General features: G+C 38.8%; 1 protein-coding gene across 5 annotated transcripts in view; it reads right to left on the reverse strand.

Annotated features, from left to right (window-relative positions):
- The window catches only part of FAM204A (family with sequence similarity 204 member A), a 65,049-nt gene that overhangs the window by 34,528 nt on the left and 2,936 nt on the right, over window positions 1-27,585 (reverse strand). The window contains exon 1 of one of the 5 annotated variants that reach the window (XR_011997594.1): window positions 1,575-1,647. The exons of 1 other annotated variant lie outside the window; for it this stretch is intronic. Coding sequence is in view for 1 of the 4 variants with exons in the window: in XM_025994223.2 (XP_025850008.1) it covers window positions 1,575-1,635 (61 nt within the window). In the remaining 3 variants the exon portion in view is untranslated. Of the gene's footprint in view, window positions 1-571; window positions 749-929; window positions 1,652-27,585 lie in introns of those variants that run through there. 3 more of the 5 variants (XM_025994223.2, XM_025994232.2, XM_072740204.1) reach the window with 3 other exon arrangements.

Genomic DNA, 27,585 nt, shown 5'->3' on the forward strand with positions numbered 1-27,585 from the left:
ACTGCATGTCAGACCAAACACCTGAAAGATGCTCCAAAGAAAGCAAAGGAGACCCCTATTACACAGAAAAAAAAAAAAAGAACCAGAAAGAAAAACAAAGCCAGTCAATGCTATATATGGCATATAAACAATGTCACAAACCATGTAACAGAAATTCTTTTACCATTAATCCCCATAACAACTCTTCCACTAGAAATTACTATCTACAGCCCTTTTACAGGAGAGGTAACTGACTTGCCTAACGCACTGTGATCCGCGTATTTTACAAAAACAGAACTCTATGGGCTTCCACTTAGAAACTTTTAGAGGATGCAATTTAAGTAGCAATATATTCTTGGAGACAAAGATTTGAGGGTGGGTCTGAAATGACTCTAGCTTGTAATTTTGTTAAAATCTGCTTAATATATATATTTTTTTAACTTTCTAAAAAGCCGAAAGTCACGTTAAGATGCTATACGAAAATGTATACATAAAAACCACATTCAGAGGTTTGGGTAATAATGTCCCCATTTTCTGGAAGATCAAGACCACTGCTTATAACCAAACCCAACCTGAGTCATTTAACGGGTACCTGGTCTCCTGTCTCTGATATTCCACAATTCCAATTCCACTTTCACTATACGAAGCGGGTCTTATTTCCCATACTTTCGCCTTCGACTAGAATCACCACAGAAACCTGAGTTTGGTCTGATGTGAATTTAATTCTAACTTGCATAATAAGCTTATAAACCACCGCCCGGCAGGCATCCTGTGAAATGATTTACACAACAATCAGTCTCCGTGACTTGGAACTACTTCACTTTTGACGAAGCACGTTATCATCAACATTCGTGTCCACGTCCTGTTCATGAAGTGTGTTCTCTTTTTCTCAAAAAAAAAAAAAAAAAAAAAAAAGGTAAAAAAGTACGAGACTGAATCAGAGGCCTGACCTCCAGTTTAAGTTCCGCCGTCTGATTCTCCGGACCAATTCGGCAGGATTTTGTACGTGTGCACAGGTCTCGATGCGATGCAAGTATGTGTTCGGTCAAGGCCTGGAAAGACCCTGCGCGGAGAGACTTACAGTTGACCGGGAACACTTCGAGGCTCATTTTAGGTCGGATGCCGCTGTGACAGTACTTCCTGCGGGGCTGCCCGTCCCGGAGCCCGGAGCCCGGAGCCCCGAGCCCGAGCGGGACACGCCCGGCCCGGCCCGGCCACACCACCAAGCGCCGCACAGTCAGGGCGGGACGTCCCAGCGACCGCAGCCGTCCACACGAGCCTGCTTCCCCCCCGCCCTGGAGCCTCCTCGCCGTCTCACTCTGGCCAGGCCGGGACGGCGAGCCCCTCTCCCCGCAACAGGCTCGGGAAGGCGCTGCGACGTCCCTTCCCAGCAAAGAGGGCGGCGGGGGGGGGGGGGGGGGGGTAGCCTCACCGACGCTCCCGTGAGCCCAGCCGGGGGGGCTTCGCTGGCTCGCCCGTGAGGCTGCGAGGCCGCCCACACTTGCCCCCTCGCTCCCCGCACCCAACCCTCCCGGACCCGTCAGGTCGGAGGCTCGGAGCGGCGGGGAAGCGGCTTCCCCATCAGCCGTACTCACCCGTCGGGAGCCGGCCGCCCGGCAGCCATCTTAAGACCCCGCCAACACCGCGCCTTCCCATTGGCTCCGGCTTCTCAGCCAATGGGCTGCGGCCGTTCTGGCCTCGGGTCGTCATGGCAACCGACCGCGCTTCGCTCTGCTTTTGGATGTGTCAGCAGCGGCGGATTCGTTTCTTTCTGCTTCTTTTCCTTCACCGTTTCCTCCCTTTTCTTCTGGATCTTTTTAAAGGCTTTGGTTTCCCCCCACCCACCCCACCTCCCATTCCCTGCTGCTCGCTGCTGTTGAGGATGAGGAAAGTGCTGGCTTAGCCCTAGACCTGAGTTCATTTCCCCCAAGGAGGGGAAGTTCGATGTAGATGCTCTCTAGGCTCTTCTGGGAACATTTCCATTCATTCATCCTTTTCCCTCTTCCCTCCCTTCCTTTTTCTTCCTTCTGTACATAGTTATTGAGCAGGCACCCTCCCAGAAACAGCCCGGACTCCTGCTCTCCTGGTGCTAACCATCTGCTGCACTGACCAGATGTGGGGCCTTGTCTAAAAAGCTCATTGAACCCCTTTTCTGTGACTGCCACTGGTTCAGGCCCCAGAACAGGACTTGGGGGAGCATATAAAATAAGTAAGGAAAAAGAAACTAGAAAAAAAAAGTGCTATGAAGACTATAAAGCAGGATAATGTGATAGTGATGAGAGTGCAGACTATTTTAGAAATGATATTTTCCGAAATCGTGCTCTGTGATAATGATAAGACTAAAAATACTTTCCTATTTTTTTTAAGTATACTATTTTCCAGTTCGTGAGGATGATAAAATACACATAAAGTCCTTAACATATTGCCTAGACCACAGTGGTTTTGTCTTAGCTATACTCTAAAAATGTGAAAGAGTTTTGCATTGCACTCTAATATATCATGATTTAGTGTAAACAGATGTTTAAGCTTACTAGGTAACTATCCATTACCTCACCCTCAGTGTGTCCCAGAAGGATATGCCAGGTTTATGGAGTAGTTTTCTGTAAGCCCAGAATCATAATAAAACCTGAATTGACAACCTTGGGTCACTCAAGTCCTTTATGCTGACCTTCTCAGATTCTAGAATAGAAACAGGTCTGAGGGCACCTGGGTGGCTCAGTGGTTGAGCATCAGCCTTTGGCTCAGGTGATCCTGGAGTCCCGGGATGGAGTCCCACATCAGGCTCCCTGCATGGAGCCTGCTTCCTCTCTGCCTGTGTTTCTGTCTCTCTCTGTATGTCTATCATGGATAAATAAATCTTAAAAAAAAAAAAAAAAAAAGCAGGTCTGAGTGATTTCAGGATCTGTGTGAAACTCTCTTGGCCAATTGTGTCCAGCTTCTCAATAGGATTTTTCCCCAATCCAAATCTTTTTTTTTTTTAAGATTTTTATTTATTTATGAGAGATACAGAGAGAGAGAGGCAGAGATACAGGCAGAGAGAGAAACAGGCTCCATGCAGGCAGCCCAATGTGGGACTCGATCTTGGGACTCCAGGATCACGCCCTGGGCGGAAGGCAGACGCCCAACCACCGAGCCACCCAGGCGTCCCCCAATCCAAATCTTTAACAAGTTAGGCAGTTAAAGAAAGGATGTGTATAAAAGTGCCGCTATGGCTGTTGCATTTGGGCCTCTTAGTTACTGTCTTAGTCTGCTCATGCTATCATAACAAAATACCACGCACTGGGTGGCTTAAACAACAGAAATTAATTTCATACCATCCTAAAGGTTGAGAAGTCTAATATCAAGATGCTGGCAGGTAGTTTTCATCCGGGAGTGTTTTCTCTTGGCTTGTGGACAGCAGCCTTCTTGCGGTGTGCTCACAGGATCTCTTCCTTTTGTGTTTGTAGAGAAAGAACCTATGTGCATGGGAGAAAGCTATCTGGGGCTTCTTCTTATAAGGACACTAATCCTAGAGGATCAGGACCCCACCTTTATGACCTCACTTAACCTTCATTAATTCCCTAGAGGCCCCATGTCCAAATGTGGCCACACTGGGGGTTGTTAGAGTTTCAACACAGCAATCTGTGGGTACCTAAACATTTGGTTCATAACAAATACTGTTGGTGGAAGTATGACCAGAATAGAGAAAGAGAACACAGGTAAGACACAGGGTCGATGGGAAGTGATGCTGACCTGTTTAAGAACTGTTTCTGCATATATTCCATCAGAGTACTCATTACTCAGTACATATAAATGTACAAAGGATACAGGAGAAATATAATTACAACTACTTCAAAGACCTACCAACACTAAATTTCATATTAAAGGTTTTGGAAAGTCCTACTCCCAAAATAAGTAAAGTTTAATATTTGAGTATTCTCAAATGTCTGATATGCTTATCATATTATTGGATTCCTATAATAAATGTAAATAGCTCAGACTTTTCTTCTGGGTCTGGTTGTAAGACTTCCAGTCTCTGAATATCATTGTTTTGCCAGTTTTCTGGGGGAAATCTCAGCCATTTGATTTATTTTAATCAATAAATTTACCTCTCTTCAAGCAAATTCCTGCCCTGGAAACCTGCCAAACCATGCATTTTGTGAATGAAATACTTGTATTTGTGAGATTTCTATGAAACATAGAATTATTGAATACCTTTTACTAAATCACAGTGAATGTGATGCAGCTAGTGAATTGGGTTTGAATTGTGTTGCATCTGCAACTAATTTCAAACATGTAAGTTTCATTTAAATTCTCAAACATATCTTAAAAATCATAAAGCAGTTTTTCTTTGCCAAGAAATATTACGGTTTATGAAGAGTTTTCCCCTATATTTAGTGATTTTTTTTTCTTAGTGTGGAGATTACAAGTCACACTCATGTTATAAAAGATTAATTGTGGAAGTTTTTTTTTTTTTTGGTAGCTGTAAAATCTCTGATTGATGAAAATTTCCCCAAATATAATGAAGTCCCTTAAATATTTCTCAGTTTGGAAAACTGAATGTGACTTTGTTGAATATATAATAAAAGTCCTTCTTGCTGAGACTGAGAAAGAGAATAGTTAATTTCCGTCTGTACAAAATGCTTAATGTTCTGCACTGAAAGAAAAGTAGTCTAGTGACTTATACAAAAGAATAGAAACAAGGGAGTTCTGAATTTTAGGAAATGTGTGACCATTTCTCCACCTGGATTTGCTTTCTAAATTTGCAAACTGAAGCATCTATAAATAGTGCTAGCATTCCAAGAATACACTGAACAACTAACACTATGACATCAGCAAGAATTGACATTCGAGGAAACAAAATTTCTATAATAAAGGATGTTGACAAAGAAACACACTCTTTATGTATTGGTCATGTCTGGTATTTTCAACTTCTTCAGTTCCAATAGGTTGTACATAAGAAGAATGGAAGGGCAGAAAAGGAAGGCTTTTAGAGCATTTCTGTATGCTAAGTATTTTGCAACTGGTAACATACAATTTCACGATATATGTACTGTTGTATCCATTTTACAGGCAAGGAAACTAAGGTCTTAGGGTTTAAGAAACTTGCCTAAGGTGACACGGCTAGTAACACGGAACACTGGGGTGGGAAGTTTCACTGGACTCTGAAGATCATGCTCTTTTCATTAACACACACTGCCCCCTTTTAAGGTTCCTAATGAAACCCAGCTTGGTATAGTCAACAAAGTATAGACATCACTGCTACTGGTGGGATGTGTACTTGGTGGGAGCTGATGAAAAGAGAGGCTTCAGCAGCAAAATGTGTCTTCTCTTTCCATCCCCTTTAGTACACGGTGAATGATCAAATTCCATTAGAGGCATCCCCTTCTATCATTCCTGGTTTGCTACATTGAAGTCTATATTAGTCTCCCTTTTCCCAATACCTTCATCTCCTAAAACAGCCCACTGCCTGATTAATATCTCTAAATGAAGGGACATGTGTGAAGCTTTTAACACAGAACCTAGCATGTAGTCAGTAGTCAATAAATATTAGTTTCCTTGCCTTACACATAAAAACTAAGGATTGTGTGTGTGTGTGTGTGTGTGTGTGTCTGTGTGTGTATTGGAGGTTAGGAAGACTGAACAGGCAATAGAAGGATTTTTAGGGCAATGAAAATATTCTACATGATGCCAAAACAATAGATAAATGTCACTATACATTTGTCCAAACTCATGGAATATACAACACCAAGAGTGAACTGTAATGTAAGGTATGGACTTTGGGTGATGATGATACATCAACACAGGCTTATCATTGGCAACAAATGTACCACTCAGTGGGGGATATAAATCATGGGGGAGGCTATGCATATGTGTGGGGACAATGAATATGGGGAAGAATCTCTGTACCTTCCCTCAATTTTGCTGTGAACCTAAAACCGCTCTAAAAAAATAAGTCTTTTAAAAATCAAAAGAACAATGGTTCATTACTGGTGAAAACTACATGAAGTCCAAACTTTAGTGTCCTAAATAAAGTTCTCTGACACACACTCACACACACACTCACAAAAAAAATATAAGGAGTACATAAATATTGACACATTACTAGATTAATCTGTCAACATCTTTGTGGTCCTTACTATGTGCCCAATGATAGCACTTTGCTAAGGTTCAAAGAGAATACAAATGAAGTATATGAACTGGCCTGTCAAGAAGTTTGTAGCCTGAGACATCTAATGTGAATATAAATTATACATTTTACACCATGAGGACTAAAATTGTGAGGTGCATAGTGTAAGCAGAAACTATAGAAGTCCTGTAGAATGGAAACGTAAGCTAGATGGGATTCAGCATATGCTATTTCCTCTCACTGGGATAGCTTACTCTTTTAAACATCTACTTATTTGTTTGAGAGAGAAAGAGAGAGAAGAGGGAGAGAGTGACCATGGTGGGGAGGGACAGAGGGAGAGGGAGAGAGAGTCTTAAGCAGGCTCTCTGCTTAGCACAGAGCCTGATGTGAGGCTCCATCTCATGACCCTTAGATCACGCCCTGAGCCCAAACCATGTGTTGGACACTTAACCAATTGCACTACCCAGGTGCCACCCTTTCTCTTTTATACCTGTGGAACATCTTTTCAACCTTCAAAACCACAATCAAATATTACCTCCTAAGTAAACCTTTCCTGACTTGTGCAGTTCATGCTTTTCTTCTCTATGTCTTCATACTTGATACATAGCACAACAAGGGCTTTATTCCATTAAGATACAATTAGTTGGGGATCCCTGGGTGGCGCAGCGGTTTGGCGCCTGCCTTTGGCCCAGGGCGCGATCCTGGAGACCCGGGATCGAATCCCATGTCAGGCTCCCGGTGCATGGAGCCTGCTTCTCCCTCTGCCTATGTCTCTGCCTCTCTCTCTGTATGACTATCATAAATAAATAATAAAAAAAAAAATTAAAAAAAAAAAAAAAAAAAGATACAATTAGTTGTCTTAGGTCACTTGGATAGATTGTGAGCCCCTTGAAGGCTCGGTCCTTTTCAAGTAGTAAGTGCTCAGTAAATGTTTGTGGAGAGGATGGATGGATGACAGAATCGAAGATGTCAGTGCACGGAATAAAGAGAAACGGGGAAGATGACATAGGAGAATTACGTGAATCAACGCAGAGATGCAAGAATGCTGTGGTTTAAGTAAGACATAAAACCAGGTTGAGTCAGACTACGGGAGCCTGTCAGGCAAACAGACAAGTTATGCTTTAAAACAGTGAAGGAAATAGAGAATTCTAACCAAGGATATGATGATGCAAATTCTCCAGGGAAATTAAAGTGACACTCCTGTGAATAGGAAGGATGAATTTGGAGGTAGTTGAGCCAACATGAAAGGCACACAGCTCAAAGACCATAATAGAATAAGTGATCAGCATCTGGAAAAAGACAATGGTCATACAGGATGGGGGCAAACTGAGCATCGAGCCTAATATTTTTCTCATTAATTCATTCATTCTTGCTTGTATTCCTTTGACCTCATTTTTGTTCCCTGCTTTCCACCAATTCATATTCTGCACACAATTTTATAAATTCAACCCACCCTTCAGGCATATCTCCTTTGCTATGAAGTATGAGCTATCATAAAACATTTTTAATTTGTCTTTCAAGTACCCCCCACAAACAACCTATTGTATGCCACTTCACCTCCTTCCCATCTTCAGCACCACATCCTCAATTTACTCTAAAGAATAACTCTAAAAATAATAAATTAAAAAAAGAAAAAGAATAACAAAGCTGTTACAGGAGAGTACTGGTCATGTAGAGGGCTTCCTAGTGGTCTGCTTCCAGAGTGACCTGACACATTTTCCTTTTGGTACAGAGAGAATGTAGAAAGTGATCTCTGCTTCTCCTTTGATTCTTACAGTTCAGAGTATGGAAATTCCATGTCAACTAATCTCCTCCTTGCAGATACAGGTGTGCCACCTAGAAACCTCTTTCTAGTTTCAGTGTAGTAACTTTGGTGTCTTGTTCTCCATCTTCTTTTCTGTGACCTATTAAACACCTCTACCCACCATACTAATCCCAACTGCCAAGCGCAAGATGACGTTGTGCTTGCAAAGAAAAAGAAAGCTGTAAGTTTAAAGTGAAATAACTAAAGAATTTGCATCTCACCTGAACGTGTCCAAAAGAACTCTTTAGGATGTCTTCCAAACTTTCCACCAATCAGAGTAAAGGAGAGTCATTTGGATTATTTGGTATTATTATTTAATTATTTTGTTTGATTTCATTGCAATGTGGCCTTATCTTCTAAGACCTGGGAATATAATTAGCATTTAGGGTAGTGTCTCCAATGAAATAATGATTCTGAGTTTCCTATAATTCTTTGGAAATAAATACTTAAAACTATGTATTTGCTAACTGAGGACATCCTGAGTGATCTGCCTCCATACAATCTTACCCTTGCAAGGTCCTATCTTGGAAATTGTTTTGAACAGCTTTCTTTTCTTTTCTTTTCTTTTCTTTTCTTTTCTTTTCTTTTCTTTTTTTTCTTTCTTTTCTTTCCTTTTCTTTTCTCTTTCTTTCTTTTTTAAGAAAGATATACACTCTTTTTTTTAAGATTTGTAAAAACTTATTTGTCAGAGAGAGAAAGCACAAACAGGGGAGTGGCAGGCAGAAGGAGAAGCAGGCTCCCCACTGAGCGATGAGTCTGATGCAGGACTCGGTACTAGGCTCCCGGGATCATGACCCAAGCCAAAGGCAGATGCTTAACCAACTGAGCCACCCAGGTGACCCAAAGTGCTTTCTATTTTTAAACTTTGGCTAAGTTTACCTATTTCATTCCAGTTAAGAAAAGCACATTCCATTCTGTGGTCTCAAATAATAGACACATTCTTAGTTGATTAAATCAAATCTGGTACTCAGCCACACAGGCCTTGTCCTACTACCTCTCAGGCTTGCCCATCCCTAGAGCAATGTCTTCCCTTTCCCCAGCTCACTTCCTACATCCCTTCTAGATTATCACTTTCATTTATATACTGGCTTTTTATGTTTATTTTTTTTGTCTTATATTTTAGTGGTCACTATACGAATTACAGTATCCATCCTTAACATTTCACAGATTACCTAAGGCTAATATTTTAACAGTTCATGTAAAATGGAGAAACCTTGAAAGTGTACAGGCCATTTACTGTTCTTGATACATCTTTAATGCTGTCACATACATTAAATCTACACATATTGTAAATCTCACAAGACAGTGTTTCGTTTTGCTTTAAACCATATATATTTTTTAAAAGAATAAAGAGCAGGGGTGCCTGGATGGCTCACTGGTTAGGTGTCTGTCTTTGGCTCAAGTCATGATACCAGGGTCCTGGGATTAAGTCTGGCATTGGGCTCCCTGCTTCTCCTTCTCCCTCTGCTGCTCTCCGTGCTCATGCTCACTCTCTCTCTGTCAAATAATAAAATCTTTAAAAAATAAAATAAAAAAGTAAAAGAATGAAGAGCAAAAAAATAATATTTTGCATTCACCCACATATTTATTATTTCCAATGTTCTTTATCTCATCCTATGGTCCTGAATTTAATCTGCTTTCATTTACTTTTATTCTAAAGAATTTCCTTTAATATGTATTACAAAGTGTACTTTTGCTGGCGCTGGATTTCCTTAGTATTCTTGTATCTGAAAATATCTTTATTTCACCTCCATCCTTTTTTTTAAAGATTTATTTATTTGAGAGAGAGGAGAGAGAGGGTGGGGGGAGAGAGAGAGTATACTCAGGGCGAGGGACTGTGGGAGAGGGCAGGGGGAATCTCAAGCAGACTCCCCACTGAATGTGGAGCCCTACTTGGGGTTCTATCTCATGACTCTGAGATCAAAGTTGAGCTGAAACCAAGAGCTGGACCCTTAATTGACTGGACCACCCAAGAGCCCCACCCATTATTGTTATTTTTTTTTAAGTCAGGTTCATTGAGGTAGAATTTACATACAGAAATATTCACTTCTTATAATGCACAATCTGTGAGATTATATAAAATGCATATAATCACATAACCACTGCCACAATTGATATACAGAATATTGCAATCACTCCAAGTTCCCTTATGCTTCTTTGCAGGAAACCACCTTCAGTCCTGGAAACCATTGAGATGTTTTCTGTCCTCATAGTTTTGCCTTTTCCAGAATGAAGTCATGTAAGTAAGTAAATAAAATAGTATATAGTCTTTTGAGTCTAGCCTATTTCATGCACCATTATGAATGTGAACATTTTGAATATATCAGCACTTTGTTCCTTCTTATTGTTGAGTAGTGTTCCACTGTATAGCTATAACATAGTCTGTTTATTCATTGAGCAGATGAAGGATATTTGGATTCTTTTCCAGCCTTAGCAATTACGAATTATAAACAAGATGCTAAAAACTCTCACATATAGGTTCTTGTGTGAACAAAGGATTTCATTTTTCATAAGTCAATACCAAGGAATGGGATTGCTGAGTTATAGGGTAAGATTAAGTTTAACTATATAAGAAGTTGCCAGTTGTTTACCCAAGTGGTTTGTACCACTTTTCATTGCCATCAGCAATGTATGGAACAAAAGTTTTCTTCTAAAGAAAAAAAGTTTTCAGGTTTAATATAGTGCATTTTATTGATATTTTCTTTCATGGTGTGTGCTTTTTGTGTTATGTCTAAGAAATAGTTGCCTTCCCCAAAGTAATAAAGATATTTTTCCTCTGTTTTACTCTAAACACTTTTACAGTTTTAGATTTTAGATCTGTGATCCATTTTAAGTTAACTATGTATATGGTCCAAAATATAAATGGAGATTGACTTGGGGGTAATTTGTTGAAAGTACTTCATCCACTGAATTGCCTTTTACACCTTTTCTGAAAATCAAATTGACCACATTTATGTACATCTGTGTTCTGGACTCTCAATTCTGTCCCATTTGTTTATGTGTATATACTTTCTCTAATAACACACTTTCTTAATAACTGGCTTTATAGTGCATTTTGAGATTGGGTAATGTGAGTCTTCCTACCATATTCTTTTTTTCCAAAAAAATTATTTTGGCTATTCTAGTTGTTTGCTTTTTCATAGAACTTTTGGAACTTTTCAACTTTTATTAAAAAATTATATACTGCTGAGGTTTGGGTCAGGAATGCATTGAATCTATAGATCAATTTGGAGAGAACTGACATGACATCCTAACATTACCAAGTCTTCAAATCCATGAGTAATTTAACTCCTGATTGATTTAAGTTTTCTTTAATTTCTCTCATGAATATTTTGTGATTTTCAACCTATAAGTTATGCACATATTTCTGATTTTGCCCAAATATTTCATGTTTTTTATATTGTACATGGTATTGTTTCTTAAAAAAGAAAGAAAGAAAGAAAGAAAGAAAGATTTTATTTGTTTATTCTAAGAGACACAGAGAGAGAGAAGCAGAGCCCTGAGCTGAAGGCAGACACTCAACCACTGAGCCACCCAGGCATCTTGAGCTCTTTGTCATTATATATAACAGCTCTCTTTGTTCTTGGCAAAATTCTTCATTATGAAGTCTACTTTGTTTGATATTTATATAGTCACTCTAGGTTTTTGTTAGTCATATCTTCATGGCATCCTTACCATTATTTTATCCTTAAACAGGTTGATACAGTCACATTTAAAGTACGTTTCTCGACAAATACCCACCATTTGCTTCAACGTGGATGGAACTGGAGGGTATTATGCTGAGTGAAATAAGTCAATCGGAGAAGGACAAACAGTGTATGTTCTCATTCATTTGGGGAATATGAATAATAGTGAAAGGGAATATAAAGGAAGGGAAAAGAAATGTTGGGAAATATCAGGAAGGGAGACAGAACATAAAGACTCCTAACTCTGGGAAACGAACTAGGGGTGGTGGAAGGGGAGGAGGGTGGGTGTTGGAGGGGAATGGGTGACGGGCACTGAGGTGGACACTTGACGGGATGAGCACTGGGTATTTTTCTGTATGTTGGTAAATTGAACACCAATAAAAATTAATTAAAAAAAATAAGTTGCAGAATTAAAGGCATAGAGTCCTTTATAGTATTCTTTAATTTTCTTTTTCACGCTTATAGGTCCTGTGGTAAGAGTCCATTGTTCATGACTGATATTGATAATTTGTGTCTTTCCTCTTTCTGTGTTGGTCAATCTGGCCAGAGATTTGTTAATTTTATTGATCTTGTCAATAAACTACTTTGGTTTAATTGAAAAAAAAAATAAAAATAAAAAAAATAAAGTATGTTTCTTGTAGACAATATATATGTGGGTCTTTCTTTATCCTATCAATCTGTCTTTTCATTGTAATTGGAGTATTTACATTTAATGTAATTATTCACGTGGTCAGATTTAAATCTACTATCATTGTAATTATGTTCTATTTGTTCCACATTTTCTTTGTTTCTTACTTCTGTGCTTTTCTCTGTTCCTTACTCAAGTGTGCCAGTGCTTACCTCTCCCGAATGGGCTCTGTCATTTCTTGGATCTCCAGCTACTTGTTTGCTTTGAAAACTTAGTCTCCTGAGCATTTTCTTATTTTTTATAGTATAAACAATGCTCTTTCTAGCTTCCTACATGCTAGGTGGAAGTAGAATTCATTTTAATTTTTAAAGGATATTTTTCTAGATTTTTTCTTTCATTATTTTAAAAAATATTGTTTCCTGCTTTTAGCTTCTGTTGTTTCTGATGAGAGGTTAGAGGTCTATCAAACTACTCTTCCCCAGTATGAAATGTGTCACTTTTCTCAGCTGCCTGAAAGATTGTCTCTTTAAGAAAAAAAAAGATTTTATTTATTTATTCATGAGAGACACAGAGAGAAAGGCAGAGACATAGGCAGAGGAAGATGCAGGCTTCCTGTGGGGAGCCTGCTGTGCAACTGGATCCTAGGATCCTGGGATCACAACCTGAGCCAAGGGCAGACGCTCAAGCACTGAGCCACCCAGGTGCCCCAAGATTGTCTCTTTATCTGGTTTTCAACAGTTTGGCTGTAATGTTTCTAGATATGCAGTTTATATTTGCATATTTTGCTTGGAGCTGGATGAACTTCTTAAACTAGAAAATCTGCATCTTTAACCAAATTTGGAGAGTTTACAGCCATTATTTCTTCAAATAGTCTTTTCTCATCCATTCTCTCATTCTACTCCTCATTTTGTTATCGGTCTATAGGAACCTAAGGCTTTGAACATTTATTACAATTTTTGTCTCTGTTTTTCAGATTATATCATTTATAATGGTATATCTTCAGGTTGTCTGATTCTCTTTTAAGACATATCCATGATGTTGATAAGCCATATAACAAATTTTTTATTTTGTGTATTTTATTTTTCTCTTCCAAAATTTTTATTCAGTTCTTTTTTATAGTTTAGATCTCTTGACTGATGCTTCCCATGTTTTTATTCACTATATTTTCCTTTTAATCCTTCGGCATAACTATTTTAAAATCCTTATTCCTTTATTCAAACATGGGTCATTTCAGGATTGATTTCCACTGATTTTCTTTTCTCTTTAAATGGCTCATGTTTTCCTATTTATTTATATAAGAATTTTGGATTGCATCCTGGAAATTGTGTATGATATATTGTGGAAACTCTGGGTTATATTATGTGCCTCCAAAGAACACCTTTAAAACAAACTAACAAACAAAAAAACAAATAAGCACTTCAATGGCTGAGCCCAGAGTACAAGCTCCATCTCCCCATGGTAGGCGGAAGCCCAAATATAAGCTCACTGATTTTAGGTTAGCTGGGCTGCTTGGAGTCTGCCTTTCACTTGCAGAGTTCAAGGGTCATCCAAAGACTACAGCATAGTTTATGTGTAGAATTTAGGCTCACCCTCTATATCTCACTTCTTTTCAAGATTCCCTTTTACTTCCTAGTAACTGTGATTGACCCAGTAAGACCAGACTTCTGTTCAATATCTAAACTTCCTACACAGACCTGACTATGGCCTTCTCTCAGGATAACAGCTGTAAAACAAACTTAAACTTCTCCTGAAATCTTTTTCTTCCAGGTAACCAACCTCGCTAGTATCTGACTGCTTTTGTTCACTCTCTAGTGCCTTCAAGAAATTATCTTACCTCTTCCAGAGTGTCAAGTTATTATCAGTGGAAAGATTGGTCAGACAGAGCTTACTTGGCCACGACTGGAATTGGAAGCATTTCTAATTCCTATAGGTGCGTATGTTCTTAAACATCCTTGTGTTTCTCATAGAATTTTACTATTGTTGTTGTTAGAGTTTATTCATTTTAGGTCATAGTTTTTAAGATCAAGGACTGACACTTTTTGCTTGGCACCACCTCAAAATGTTGCGTGCCCTCCAGTGCCATACACTGGACTCCTGGTAAATATTTAAATGATGAATAATGAGTAAACATAGTATAGATTTTTCCTTACCTATATGGAGTACATTCAGAATGTATACAAAATATGTTTTTATTGAGAAAAATTCTTATATATAGGAATGTTTAGTTAATAATTGCTATCTTTTCATAAAAATTGTCATTGGAACTGAAAGAAAACACTGAAATTTCTTTCAAAAACACAGAACCCCACTTTATTCTATTTTAAAATGGAGTTTTAATTTAATTTATCCAATACTGATTTAATATCTATTAGATGCAAAGCACTGTGAGAAATCTTGACGGTTTTAGGATGAAAGGGAAGGATACTTACATAAGACAGATAAGACATGCTCCCTGCTATCCAAGAACCCAAAAGCTAGTGGGGAGATAGATGTAAATAACCTCAATATGAAGCAGACAATGGTAAGTGCTACCTTGAGATTAGAACAAAGATGATTGCAATGAGTAGGAGATAATACAATCAGATAGGTATGGCAGGAGACTTTCTTGGTAAAGGAAGGATATATGCTGGTCTTAGGAGGGTATAAGGAATTTAATAAGTGTATCTGATAGAGAAATTCACATTAGGGAAATTTAGGTTAGCTTGAGTAACTTGGTTTAAGAGTAAGACATTAGACTTTGCAGTCACAAAGATACATGCAACTATGTTCAATGTCTTAAACTTCTTAATCTTAAATGTCTTAAAATTCTTAAACCTGTTTCATCATCAGAAAAAAAAAACACAGGAAAGTTGACTAAAGATCAAACCATGGTGGGCCTTAAAGGTGGCTGATGGAGGTATGTAGGCTGTCACCGGGAAGCTGGTGACCAGGCTGAACAATGACCTGGGTGACAAGTGCTTGCAGGAGCACTGAACCTGAAAACAAAACACCATGCTTTCTCTTTCAAGAAAAATATGAAAAAGAGGTTACAAACATCCAGGATTTGGCAACAGATTTTACGCAAGAAAGAAGTAAAACCCAGGTTGTGCAAGGAAAGCATCCAGAACTAGGTTGTAGATGACCATCATTACTTCAGTATGGTATATGCTTTGTTGCTGATATAAAGGCAATTATCTGATATATTTTAATATAATCATAAATGGCAATGGAGCTTTAAAGATGCCAAGAGAAAAAATAATTTTCAAAGTTTTCTAATTCTCCTCCCAATAGGATTTTAAACTATTTATTTATTCATTGTCCCAGTATTATTCTTATGTATGTGGAAATTGGTAGAATGAAAAGACTTGGAGTTTTTTAGATTTTTTTATGTGAAAGCAAGCAGTCATAAACTGGTCCATTTCATCCTAGAACTTTTTCCTCTTTTCACTTAGACTAGATGCTCAAGAGGGGAGCCCTCTCTGTGTTCCTTTTAATTGTTTTGTCTTGATTCTGTCGCTACTTTTATATTCTTATCCTTGTACTGCTATTATCTATAGTTTTGTGAAAATTAGTCATATAAAATTAAAATTGATTTTCCTTTGAGCAAAGCAGTTTTGGTATCCCTTTGATTGTTTGAGGAATGCAATCTGAGAGGCAGGGAACAACTTGCATACTAAGTTACAAAAGGCAGGAATTCCCTCCCAGAAAAAGTAGCAAGCCTTTGCTGGGTAGTAGCTTTAGCAAGCCATGTCAGCTACTTAGAAGCCACCATTGGACTCCAAAGTGTTCTAATTTTTTAAATAAAAAGAAACTCAAGGAACTTTGTCCACAATTTTGCTTCAAACAGATTTTCTACATTTTCTTTTTTCTACTTTTCTGTTCATTGAAGTCTTACTAACATATACCTCATACTTTCCCACATATTCAAGCTTTCTTTATGGTAACCACCTACTCACTAGCACCTCCCTAGCTCTTCATTGCAATGTTTTCCCCAAATAATACTATTGTGGGTTTGTTGCTGTTGTTTGTTTTGGATAGTGGGAAAATATTCAAATAAAGGAGATGGTATTTATGGTTCGTAAACCTAGAAACTCTTACTACTTAAGTGCAAAAGAGCTGCCATCATATTTAGTTAAGAGACTATAAGAGGCAGTATTTAGAAAACTGTGCTGTTGACTTCAAATGGTATGTATGCCTTTATTAGCATCAACAGCAATAATTCATTAATACATCCCTGAAAACACCTTGTAAAACACCACACATGTATTTTCTTACTTAATAGAACAGGATGAGATACTTGTATAATCCCTATTTTATACTGAAGGAAATTAAAGTTCAGAAAGGTTATGTGCCCACTATCACATAGCAAAAGCTAGATCTAAGCCCAAGATCACCTGATTTCCAACCTCTTCTCTGTGTTGTCTTCTCTGCCATGTTTCTTCTTCCATGAAGAAGAGGAAGAGGTTGAAAAAGGCGAGAATACCGAAAAAACGAAGAGTACCTCCTAAATGCCAGTATCTACTTTTACACATAGTAAGTAGTTAAATCATCACAGCAATTATATGAGAGAGATTTCTTCATTACCTTTATTTTGTATATGAGTGAACTATTCCTCCCAAAAAGAGAATAAGTTGTCACATGGACCAGTGAAGGAAGCAGATCTTCCACATAACAGTCAACAATTCTACAAGTAAACTATCACTCATCACCAAGAACTTTGAACTAAGTCGCATTATTTGGTGGTCCCTGGAAATGTTTACCTGGTCTCTAAATATTTTTGCCAGGATTTGCCCCACTCAAGACGAAGATAACCTTGGAGATGAAAAGTCAGGAAGTTTTATTAGTTAACTGCACTGCTTTGTGATGGAAGGACCAGCTGGTGTCAGGACAGGGGGTATTTCACAGGGGAAGGAGCACTAGCAGGCCACAGGGCACCCAGGAAGAAGGGGCGGGGTCAGAGGGAGGAAGATGGGAGGAGACACTCCTGGAAACAAGTTTGAGGCACAGAATACCAACCCTTTCTATCTAACATTTTCTGGGCTTAGTCTTGCTAAAGCCAAATTCACACATTTGTGATTCATAAGTTAGATGAGACAATTAGGTGAATACACTGTGTTGCAGAGAAGATGCTGAATTAAAGTGCATTTGGTTTTTATCAGCTAAAGAACCTATCACACTTTGTGTGAGATTAGATGTTAGGAGATGTACATCTGGCTCTGCCAAATATTAACTCAGGTTAACAGCAGGCTGTGCAATCTAGCATTCATGTGATGGTTTCAAAGTTTTAAATGACACATTAAATTGTTGCTCTAGGTTGATGCTCCTCCCATACTGAATGTCGCATGTGATATGCCATCCTAGCTGCTTGGTGGGTACTGCTGTGAGCGACCCCGTGGCAAAAAGAGAAGAGCAAACGGAATGAGGAAGGGTTCAGATTGAGCCCTCGTCATGCTACATCCAGGTGTGATATTGAATTAAGTTAATCTGTGAGTATTTTCTTAATCATGGATGAAAAAAATCTCATTTCCAAGGAGTTGTTTTGACTTTTAAACAGAGCATACTAGAAAAGGGAGACCCTTATAAACTCTCCTGAAGCAAAACACTGTATTTGCTTTATGTAAATAGTCTTCTCAGGGTAATAAATAATTAAGGAACCTCAAAATAAAATCAGGTATGAAGCTCTGAATTTCTAACCAAAAAGACTCCCAAAAGGTTGGCCTTTGTAAATGATCTGTCTTTAGGAAGAAATCCTGAAAACACACCCAGCACCCTAAGTCCCAATGCCACTGGGAAAATTAAGAGCAAGAATGGAATAGAAGCACACTTTGTTCTGGAGTCACATAGACCTGGGCACTAATTACCTTCTCACAGGCAGGTTGCTTAACCTCTTGGACCTCAGTTATTCTCATCTGTGAGACAGGAATGACAGCACCTGCCCTGCCCACTTCCTCAACAGTCCTGAGGCTCCAGTGAAGAAGCAGCAGTGGAATGCGGGGCACCACCCATACCCATAGGACGCTCACGCATACAAAATATGGTGCCGTCTGGCACAAAAACCTGCCTTCAGATTGTGCCTTGCTGTACTGTTTGTGGAAGGCTATTTTGGGAGGTGGTAATCACCAAGAGCATCTTAGAGCTAAAGCTGGGTGAGAACTTGCTTGAATGTTCTGCTGAGGAAAAGTGGGTGGCAAAGGCAGAGGAGGGCTCAGCACCTGAAACTCTGGAACCACTCAATTTTACAAGAAGACAACAAGTAACATTCTTAAAATGGGTTAAGTCAGAGACAGGGGCAAATGGGGCAGGCTCCTGTCCTATCCTAGAGGCTCTCATTGCAATGGGTTGAAGAGGAACACGAGGAAATTAGTGATTTTGTTGCCATTGTGAGGGTATGTAGGTACTGAACTTGTCTGTAAAAATAGACACTGTACGCTAGTGAACTTGTCACTGAGTGGTGAGACTATGGGTGGGAACGTGTGTGATTTTTATTCTTTTGGTTTACGCTAATTCTCCCATAATGAAAATGTGTTGTTTCTGCAGTAAAAATGTTATTTATGTCAAAAGGAAATAGAGATTTTCAATTTCATATGATATGTTTAAAAAAACTAGATTTTCCTCCCCAATTACCAGGTACATCATTTTATAGGTATCATCTATCTGTGAAGACAGAAAATGTGCTTCTTGATCATCAGCAATTGTTTATGGTAGGTAACTAGTCTCTCAACTCTCTTTTGGTAGTTACACTGCCCTACTACTTCACTTGGGGCATGTTCTGCGAAGAAGGGATTGGTTGTGTGAAGGGGTGTGCCACAAAGAACCCTCAGGAATATAGGACACAGAGCTAATGAAGTGCCCCGAGGAAAGAAAGTCTTACCTATCAGCTATGAATTCTCTCCCCCAACCCACGTCAGAGACCTGAGGGCACGTGACCTAGGAATGTGCATCCCAAGATAATACTACCTTCAGAGAACTCTACTTAGAGGTAAGTAACTCTCCTTTATAGGAGGTATCTTTGTGTGGCAGACTGTTTATGGGAGCAATTTGAATTGAACTTTAAATGAAAAAGGCATATCTCTGTAAGTGGTAATAATTTTAGTCATCTCGCTGTGGCTAGGGGTTGTGGAATTCATTAGCACAGATTAACATATAAAGTGGGTGAGATATCTAATAGCAAACGGAGAGGTTTAGGGGCCTTAATTCATCACTGAATGAACAGCGTGTACAGTATTAGGGACTATGAAATTTTTAATTTACACAAAGTGTCCAAGAATATAGGGAATAAATTTAAACCCAAAACAGATAATGGAGCTCTGCCCTGCCTGGCTGGCAAGTTGAATTGTTTTTACACTGAGTGAAGAAAGCTAATTATCCCAAGCACAAGGAGACTGCTAAAAATAATAAGATTATAAGGAATAATTTGCTGATATAATTACAACAAAATTGGGTACACACAATCATCAGATGCATGTATTGCTTGACCTGGGTGAGAAAGTGAAATAAATCCTTCTTCTATAGCCTTCGTAAATTTGTTTTTATCATCTCCAAGTGCTGTTTGCACAGGCAGCACAATTTGCATGTGTAATGTGGCTGTACAAATTGACAACAAGTAAATTATTCAAGGAAATAGGCTGGTCGCGGGTCTGAACTCTCTCGCAAAGCCTATTCATTTTGAAGAATCACTGAGACGTGAAGCTCATACATCAACCGTTTTCTGACAATCCTCAGACTTATTGTCTCCTAAAATGTCATTATGGCTATTATTTATGAAGCTAATTCATTTATTAATATATATTTAACTCTGACTTGTCATGCACCTTAGCAGACATTCTGTGCACTGCATATTTTTGAATAGATGAAAGACTTTTGCATGCTTTAATGATTACTGTAAGCTGCTATAGATTTATAGAATGCAGCTTTATTATCTACTTGCATTAATACCTTTTTATAACTTTTTTTTTTTTTTTGCTTAAGGCCATCAAATATAAATGGCAAATGACATATTCAAAAGATTGTCTGGAATAAGATTTTCCAAGAGTTTGTTGAATTTTAGAACAAAATGGGTTATCTGTCAGTTAAGGCCTAATTCACCTAAAAAGATGGGTATACACCAATTATGCTGAATTTTCCTGAAAAATATAGGCGGCGGTTTTTCAAGAAAAAAGGAAAAGATGCATGATTCTTTGAGCTCTTTCCTTCTGAGAAGACAGCCCACCCTTTGATGTGTTGCGGTTGGGCAACATTCCCAAGAAAGCCAAATTTAGGTGTCCCTTATTACTTGGGGCCTTGCGCTTTACATCATCTTTAATCAATAAATAGGTAGTGCAAGAATGAGTGACTAGATGAATGACCTCCAGGTTTTCTGATAATGCCTTGAATAAAATCAGTAGAAACAAGCATCGACCTAGAATACTGTTTTATATGTTTCTGTTTTCTGTGTTTGCACTTCCAACCTCTGGAGAATGCTCTGTGACTCCCACTATGATTTGGAAATAAACCATATGTATATGCAATCAAAATATACAACACATGTTATTTTTATAGCATGCAGAAGAATATATCAATACTGGACATGTATTACTACTTCTGGTTGTCACTTAATAAAGTCACTAGCATCTTCCACCATATGTGACCATGACTACTCACTGTGCATGTGTGTGTGGGGGGGGGGGAGGGTGTTGGGGAGGAACTGGAGAATGAAAAGGAGGGAAAATACAGTAGTTTGAGATATTCTTTTCCAAATGTGCTTTATGCTGACCATTTAAGGATTTACCATTTTTCTAACTTAGCATTTCTACATTGGTGTAGGTAGAGATATAGAACTCTTACAAGTACCAACCAAGAGGAAGGGCAGCACAGGTAAACTGAACTACCAACGGATCTGAAATTATTGCAAAGACAGATGCTTCATTTTAAAGATAAAAATGATAGGAAGAGGGAACCCTGGGTGGCGCAGCGGTTTGGCGCCTGCCTTTGGCCCAGGGCGCGATCCTGGAGACCCGGGATCGAATCCCACCTCAGGCTCCTGGTGCATGGAGCCTGCTTCTCCCTCTGCCTGTGTCTCTGTCTCTCTCTCTCTCTCTCTCTCTCTCTCTCTCTCTCTGTGACTATCATAAATAAATAAAAAAAAATTTTAAAAAAATGATAGGAAGATAAAGAAAAAATGTCATTAGCTGGAGATTGTATTGACTGTATGAGCTTTATTTTTTAAAGATTTATTTATTTATTTATTCATGAGAGACACAGAGAGAGAGAGAGAGAGAGGCAGAGACACAGGCAGAGAGAGAAGCAGGCTCCATGCAGGGAGTCCGATGCAGGGTTCGATCCCGGGACTCCAGGATCACACCCTGGGCCAAAGGCAGGCACTAAACCGCTGAGCCACCCAGGGATCCCCTGTATGAGCTTTAAATAATGTCTCAAAATCACCAAAATTTTTAGATAATTAAAAGTTGTTCTAAAAAATACTACATAATCTATGGAGACAGAAAATAGGTTAGTGGTTGCCTAGGGCTCAGGTGAAGTGTAGATGAGGAGTGGCTGCCAATGAACACAGGATTTCTTTCTAGGGTGAGGAAAATGTTTGAAAATTAGACCATGGTGATGATTGCGCACATCTGTGAATTGACTAAAAAACCACTGGGTTGTGCACTTCAGATGGGCAAACTATGTGGCATGTAAACCAAATTTTGCTCTAAGTGTTTAAAAACTGCCATTTGACATATGCCCAAGTTAAATATTTTACTGTATATAACCAATATCATGAACTCTAAGTAAGGGGAAATGACTACTTAGGAGAGTGGTTCGTGAATGAAATTGAATGAAGATATAAAATCAGTAATCTATCTACTAAAGTGTGGGAAGGAGGTCTGCCTTTCAGGACTGTATCCTTCAAAAAGAATAGTATTTGTGTCAAGTCATCTGACAAGAGGGAAAGATTCTCTGCATCTCAAATGCTGACATAAGCCGCCAAATGTAGTCAAGAAAAGTATTTAGTAAATGCGAGGGAGGTGCTACATTCCATTTAGAATTATTGTATAAGACCAACAAAGAATCAAGAATCTGCTTTTTAAAAAGTATTTCTTATCTTAAGCATTCTCTTAAAATATCCTGTTAGATCTGGAAGGCAAACCACACGCGCATATACAAAATGTCTTTCTAACTGCATGACCCTGGCAGGGAAGGTTGATGACATTTTTATTAGTCATATTAATCACATGCTTAAAAGAAAAAAGTCTCACTTTTCCAGGAACCATAATATTTACCTATTTATACCTTTTAAAATTTCAGTAACTCCAACTTAGAACCTATAGCCTTCATAACCTTCGAAAAACAAGGAAAATGAAAATTAATAAATGTTCCCTAGTGTGCTATGAACCATTAATTGTACAGGCTGAAAAGCTTTAGCCTAATAAGAAACATGCCTTCAGCAGAAATGTGAAAGTCATCTGTGATGCTCATGATTTAATGATAAAAATGTGCAGTCAATTTTCAATGAAGTTAAGACCTATAACCCAAGAATATTTTCACTCACAAATTCTCACAGATATCTGAGGAACTTTGAAAGGTGAACATCCTGAGTACTGAAATGTTCTCAGGATGAATTAAATAATTCATCTCTAAAGTGGTCTGAAGATAGAGGCAGTAGAATTTCTAGCAATAACAGATGATCAGAGATGGATTTAGCCTATGCTCCAAGAAAGCACAGGCTTTCACTAATCTAGCAACAAAATGATTTTGTTAGTAAATTTTTTAAAAGATTTTATTTATTTATTCATGAGAGGCACAGAGAAAGAGGCAGAGATATAGGCAGAGGAAGAAGCAGGCTCCCTGTGGGAAGCCCAATGTGGGACTTGATCCCAGGACCCTGGGATCATGACGAGCCCAAGGCAGATGCTCAACCACTGAGCCCTAACTCAGTAGCCCCTATTAGTAAATTATTGAAGAATTATTATAATATTAAGAATAAAGACATGTTAATGACAACACTGACCATAAATCTCATCTAAGTTTTGAAAATCAGCTCTCAGTTTAGCTATAAAAGTCCTAGGTATAGGTGTCATCATTCACATATATGTTTATGTTTACTTTGTTTTTACTATGACTCAGGCCTGAGGTAGGCATTCTGCAAGATTCTGGAGGGATATAAAGATAACTAAACCACATTCCTTGTCCCTAAGGAACTTAAAATTGTAAGAGGATTGTAACATGTTTGCAAAAATTGCCATTATTGTTTGAATTATTTACAATGAGCAATGTCTTATTTTTGTAACCAGAACTAAGAGCATTAAGACAGGGTGTTTTTTAAGGCATTTAAACACCATCGAATGAGATACAAAGTTTTGTTGGTGTTCCTAAGAGAAATTCTTCCCAAGGAAAATTTTCAAGGAAGGATTAATATGCAAGGTAGGCCCAGAAGGATGGCCAGCATTATGATAGGCTGAATTGGAAAAGGCAATTCAGGTGGAAAAGATTGTGTCATATAAAGCTGGAAATAAAAGCGATGTAAAGTAATGCACTATGGCTTCAGATAAGGGTACAGGTAGAGGAGAGAAAAATAGGACCCTGTATTGGGGCTGCATTATGGGAACCTTCCACCATCACACTTGGAAATTCAGATTCAGTTGTAAGGTCATGTGTGTAAGGTACTTAGCACACAGTACTGGCTGCATTGTGAATGTTCAGTATATATGAGCTGTTATTATTGTCCAAGCTCTCCAAAGAAGCTGGGGCCAAGCAAGGACTGATGGGCTCCTGGGTAGCCAGTTTAATATCCTTCTTTCTATCCTATAGGTAGATTCTAGATGAGTGTTCTTCAAAGAGTAGGTCCATACTGGGGTACAATCCACATCCAAATGGCCCCTGACCCATCTTTACCCCACACTCCTCACATCCTTGAGAGGCATACAGTGACCAAGTCAGAAGGTTCACATAGGCAAAGTCCATGTCCTCTTTCCTATCTCTGTTCTGGAGGCTTTAGCACATGTTGGGTGTTCAAGAAATGCTTGTTGAAACAACTTTCCTACCTTATTGGATGTGAATATTCCCAGATAAGTGAAGAAATTGATATTCCAGCCTATGCATCGGAGCAAAAGGCCTATTAATTTAGTAGCTGATTTTAACATCACTGGACATACTAATGATACCTTGTTTCTAGACCTGCCAGGTTCCCAGGCAAGGTATTGTCCTGAGAGACCCTTGCCTATAACCATCTGGGTACTGACAGCCAGTGGTTCTCCTCCTCCACCCCAGAGTACTGCACCTACCCACACAAGGGTATTGTGAGTGAAATAAACCTTGCCAAGTACCTAGCATTGCATCTGATGCATACTAACATTTAGAATTCCTCAAATGTCAGATATGGCTTACCCACCCATTGACTCTGGGTGGCTCTGTCCACTCCTTATAGCTGAGCTTAGTTCTTAAAAACCCAGAATTATAGATTTCAGAGCCACAGGGTCGGTCAAACTTCTCTGTTCTAACAAAGAACTAAGGGATTGAGGCCCAGAATAGTCAAGTGACATGCCTTTGACAAATGCCTTTGTGAAGCAGGAGAGAGGAAGAACTTCCAGTTTTCATCTGAATCTTTGCTATCACAATGGCAATGGAGCCTGGTGGCTGAGAGTAGAGACAGGTCAACTATGGCCTGTAGGCCAAATCCTGTCCAAATTGTCCTTTCATAAGTTTTATCAGAAGAGAGCCATACCCATTTGTTTATATGTTGTCTCTAACTGCTTTGACACTACAACAGCACAGTTAAGTAGTTGCAACACAGACTATATAGCCCACAAAGCTATAATATTTATTATGTGGCCCTTTTCAGAAAAAGTTTGCTGACTCTGGTTAAAAAAGAACCGCTTTGTCAGTCAAAACTGACAAAAATCCTAGTTTCGTGAGGCGCCTGAGTGGCTCAGTCAGTTAAGTGTTCAGCTCTTGGTTTCAGCTCAGGTCATGATCACCGGCTCAAGAGATTGAGCCTCACATTGGGATGCACGATCAATGGGGAATCTGCTTGAGATTCTCTCTCTCCATCTGTCCTTGCCCCTCTCCCAGCTTGTGTGAGCACATGCAGGCATACTCTCTTTCTCAAATAAATAAATTGATGCCTGGGTGGCTCAGCAGTTGGGCATCTGCCTTTGGCGCGGGGCATGGTACTGGAATCCCAGGATCAAGTCCCACGTGGGGCTCCCTGCATGGAGGCTGCTTCTCTCTCTGCCTGTGTCTGTCTCTCTCTCTGTGTCTCTCATGAATAAATAAAATTTTTTTAAAAAAATCCTAGTTCCAACTTGAGTGAGTTAACCTCTTTACACTTCAGCTTCCTTATCTGTAAAATGGGAATAATGATAGTATCTACTTCATAGGGTTACTGTGAGTACTACATACCCCAAACACTAGCACACGAAATGTAACGTGGTAAGCTTATTAAATGTGAGCAGTGATGATGATGATGATAGCAAATATATGAGGAAAATCACCATTCATGGAGCACCATACCACAAAAAGATTTTTAAAGCGGCTTATTAAAGGCCTATGACATAATATAATGTAATATATATATTGTATACTATATATAAATTATATGTAACATATATATTTTATATATAATATACACACACAATAAATGTGAAAAAGATATATATAGGTACTAATGCAAGTAGGATATACATGCACATATATACATATATATTATATACAATATATGTAAAAATGAAAAGTTATTAATGAAAATAAAATACATATACAAAACACACATACATAAAATCAAGTGCCAAAAAAAAAAAAAAACGCAATTCTCTCTCAATTTCTAGGCACCAAACAACCACCCTGTGATGAAATTGTCCCACCTGATTGTGTGACTTTGCACTAAAGGTAAAAGAGATCTCATGGAAAATGAGATTAGGTTGAATTTAGTAATCATTGAATAATAGTTTTTCCTTTGCCATCTGTCCTTTTGCAATCACTCTCTAGCTTCTTTCATTCTTTTTCCCACTCAGTGGTGAAAAGGAATCACTGCAACAGCTGCCACCAAGTGCTCACTGCCTAATAGTTAGTTCTGGGCAAACAACTCAAACAGGTTAGTAAAGTTAAGAGAAATGAAGATGTTGACATGATTGTGATTCCCCAGAGCCCAAACTGCTTGAGGATGAGAACCTGGGTGGCCACTTACCACCTGCTAACATACTATCCTGCTTATCAATGACAGCTATTGCTTATTGTCTGTGTTCCTGTTCATAATGTTACTCCCCCAAATAAGTAAAGATATTCAAGTGTTCTGTCTAGCAATGTATCCAAAAGGCCAAAAGCTGAGCCTTGCACTTTATAGACACTCAGTAAATATTTGTTGAGTTGAATAAACAGCTCCACGTCTACAAACTATGCTGCTCTGAAAAAAATGCTTAAGTGTGGTCTAAGACAAGGTCATTGATAGCTTATCCTCATCTCCTGTCTGGCTCCTTAGATTGGATTTGAGCCTCTGGAACTAGAAAGATGAGGTCTGTTGGAACTGCTTCAGAAAGGACGGTGAGACTTTGGGCACCAGAAGAGCTGTGCTGGGGCCCAGGAGGAAAGAGTGATAAATAATAAAGCAGAAGAAGAAACAACCCATGAAATACAAGCAAACTCAAAGAAATGGAATAGGCTTCTGGCTTCTAGTAATCCTCCTGCACATAACAGCTATAAATCTGGACAAAATATAAAAAGCAGCTGTCCAAAGGCACTAGCAGGGAAATACAGGAGGAGTCTGCATTTGGAGAAGGCAATGACAATGGGCAAGTTTCCCATTGTTACTGTTTTTTCACCAGAAAGGAAGACTCAGTCTGTGCCAAATAGGAGTGACTAAAATTTGGATAAAAATCCTGTAGTCTCACTGGCATAAAGAGCCAGGAGATAGAGTTCAAGGTGATTACAGTAACTGGAAAGTGTGGGAGAATCGTGCAAAGAAGAGAGCCAAAGAAGGGAGGCAATGGGTTCTGTGTATAAACTCTATACAAATCATTACTGACAACCCAAGCATGTGTGCAAGCAGCCCTGCTAAGGCTAAAAGAACTGAACGGAGATTTCTGTTGCTACCAACTACAAGAAAAACAGTTTGAATGTGAGGTCATTAAGATAGCTGACTCCTTAAAAAAAAAAAATCAGTGCCCTTCAGAGGAACACAACAGAATCCAGAGGCTCTGCAATATATCATTCACAATTTATTGGATGTCATCTAAAACACTAAACACCTGAAGGAAAAAAGAAAATGTGAGACAAAAAGACAATCAGTAGAGACTGGCATTGAGATAACCTGGTAGTTGGAATTAACAGAGAAGGATTTTATTTTATTTCATTTTATTTTACTTATTTATTTATTTTTAAATATTTTATTTATTTATTCATGAGAGACACACTGAGAGAGGCAGAGACATAG

The sequence above is a fragment of the Vulpes vulpes genome, chromosome 15, assembly GCF_048418805.1.
Source record: "Vulpes vulpes isolate BD-2025 chromosome 15, VulVul3, whole genome shotgun sequence".
In the NCBI taxonomy this organism is placed as follows: domain Eukaryota; kingdom Metazoa; phylum Chordata; class Mammalia; order Carnivora; family Canidae; genus Vulpes; species Vulpes vulpes.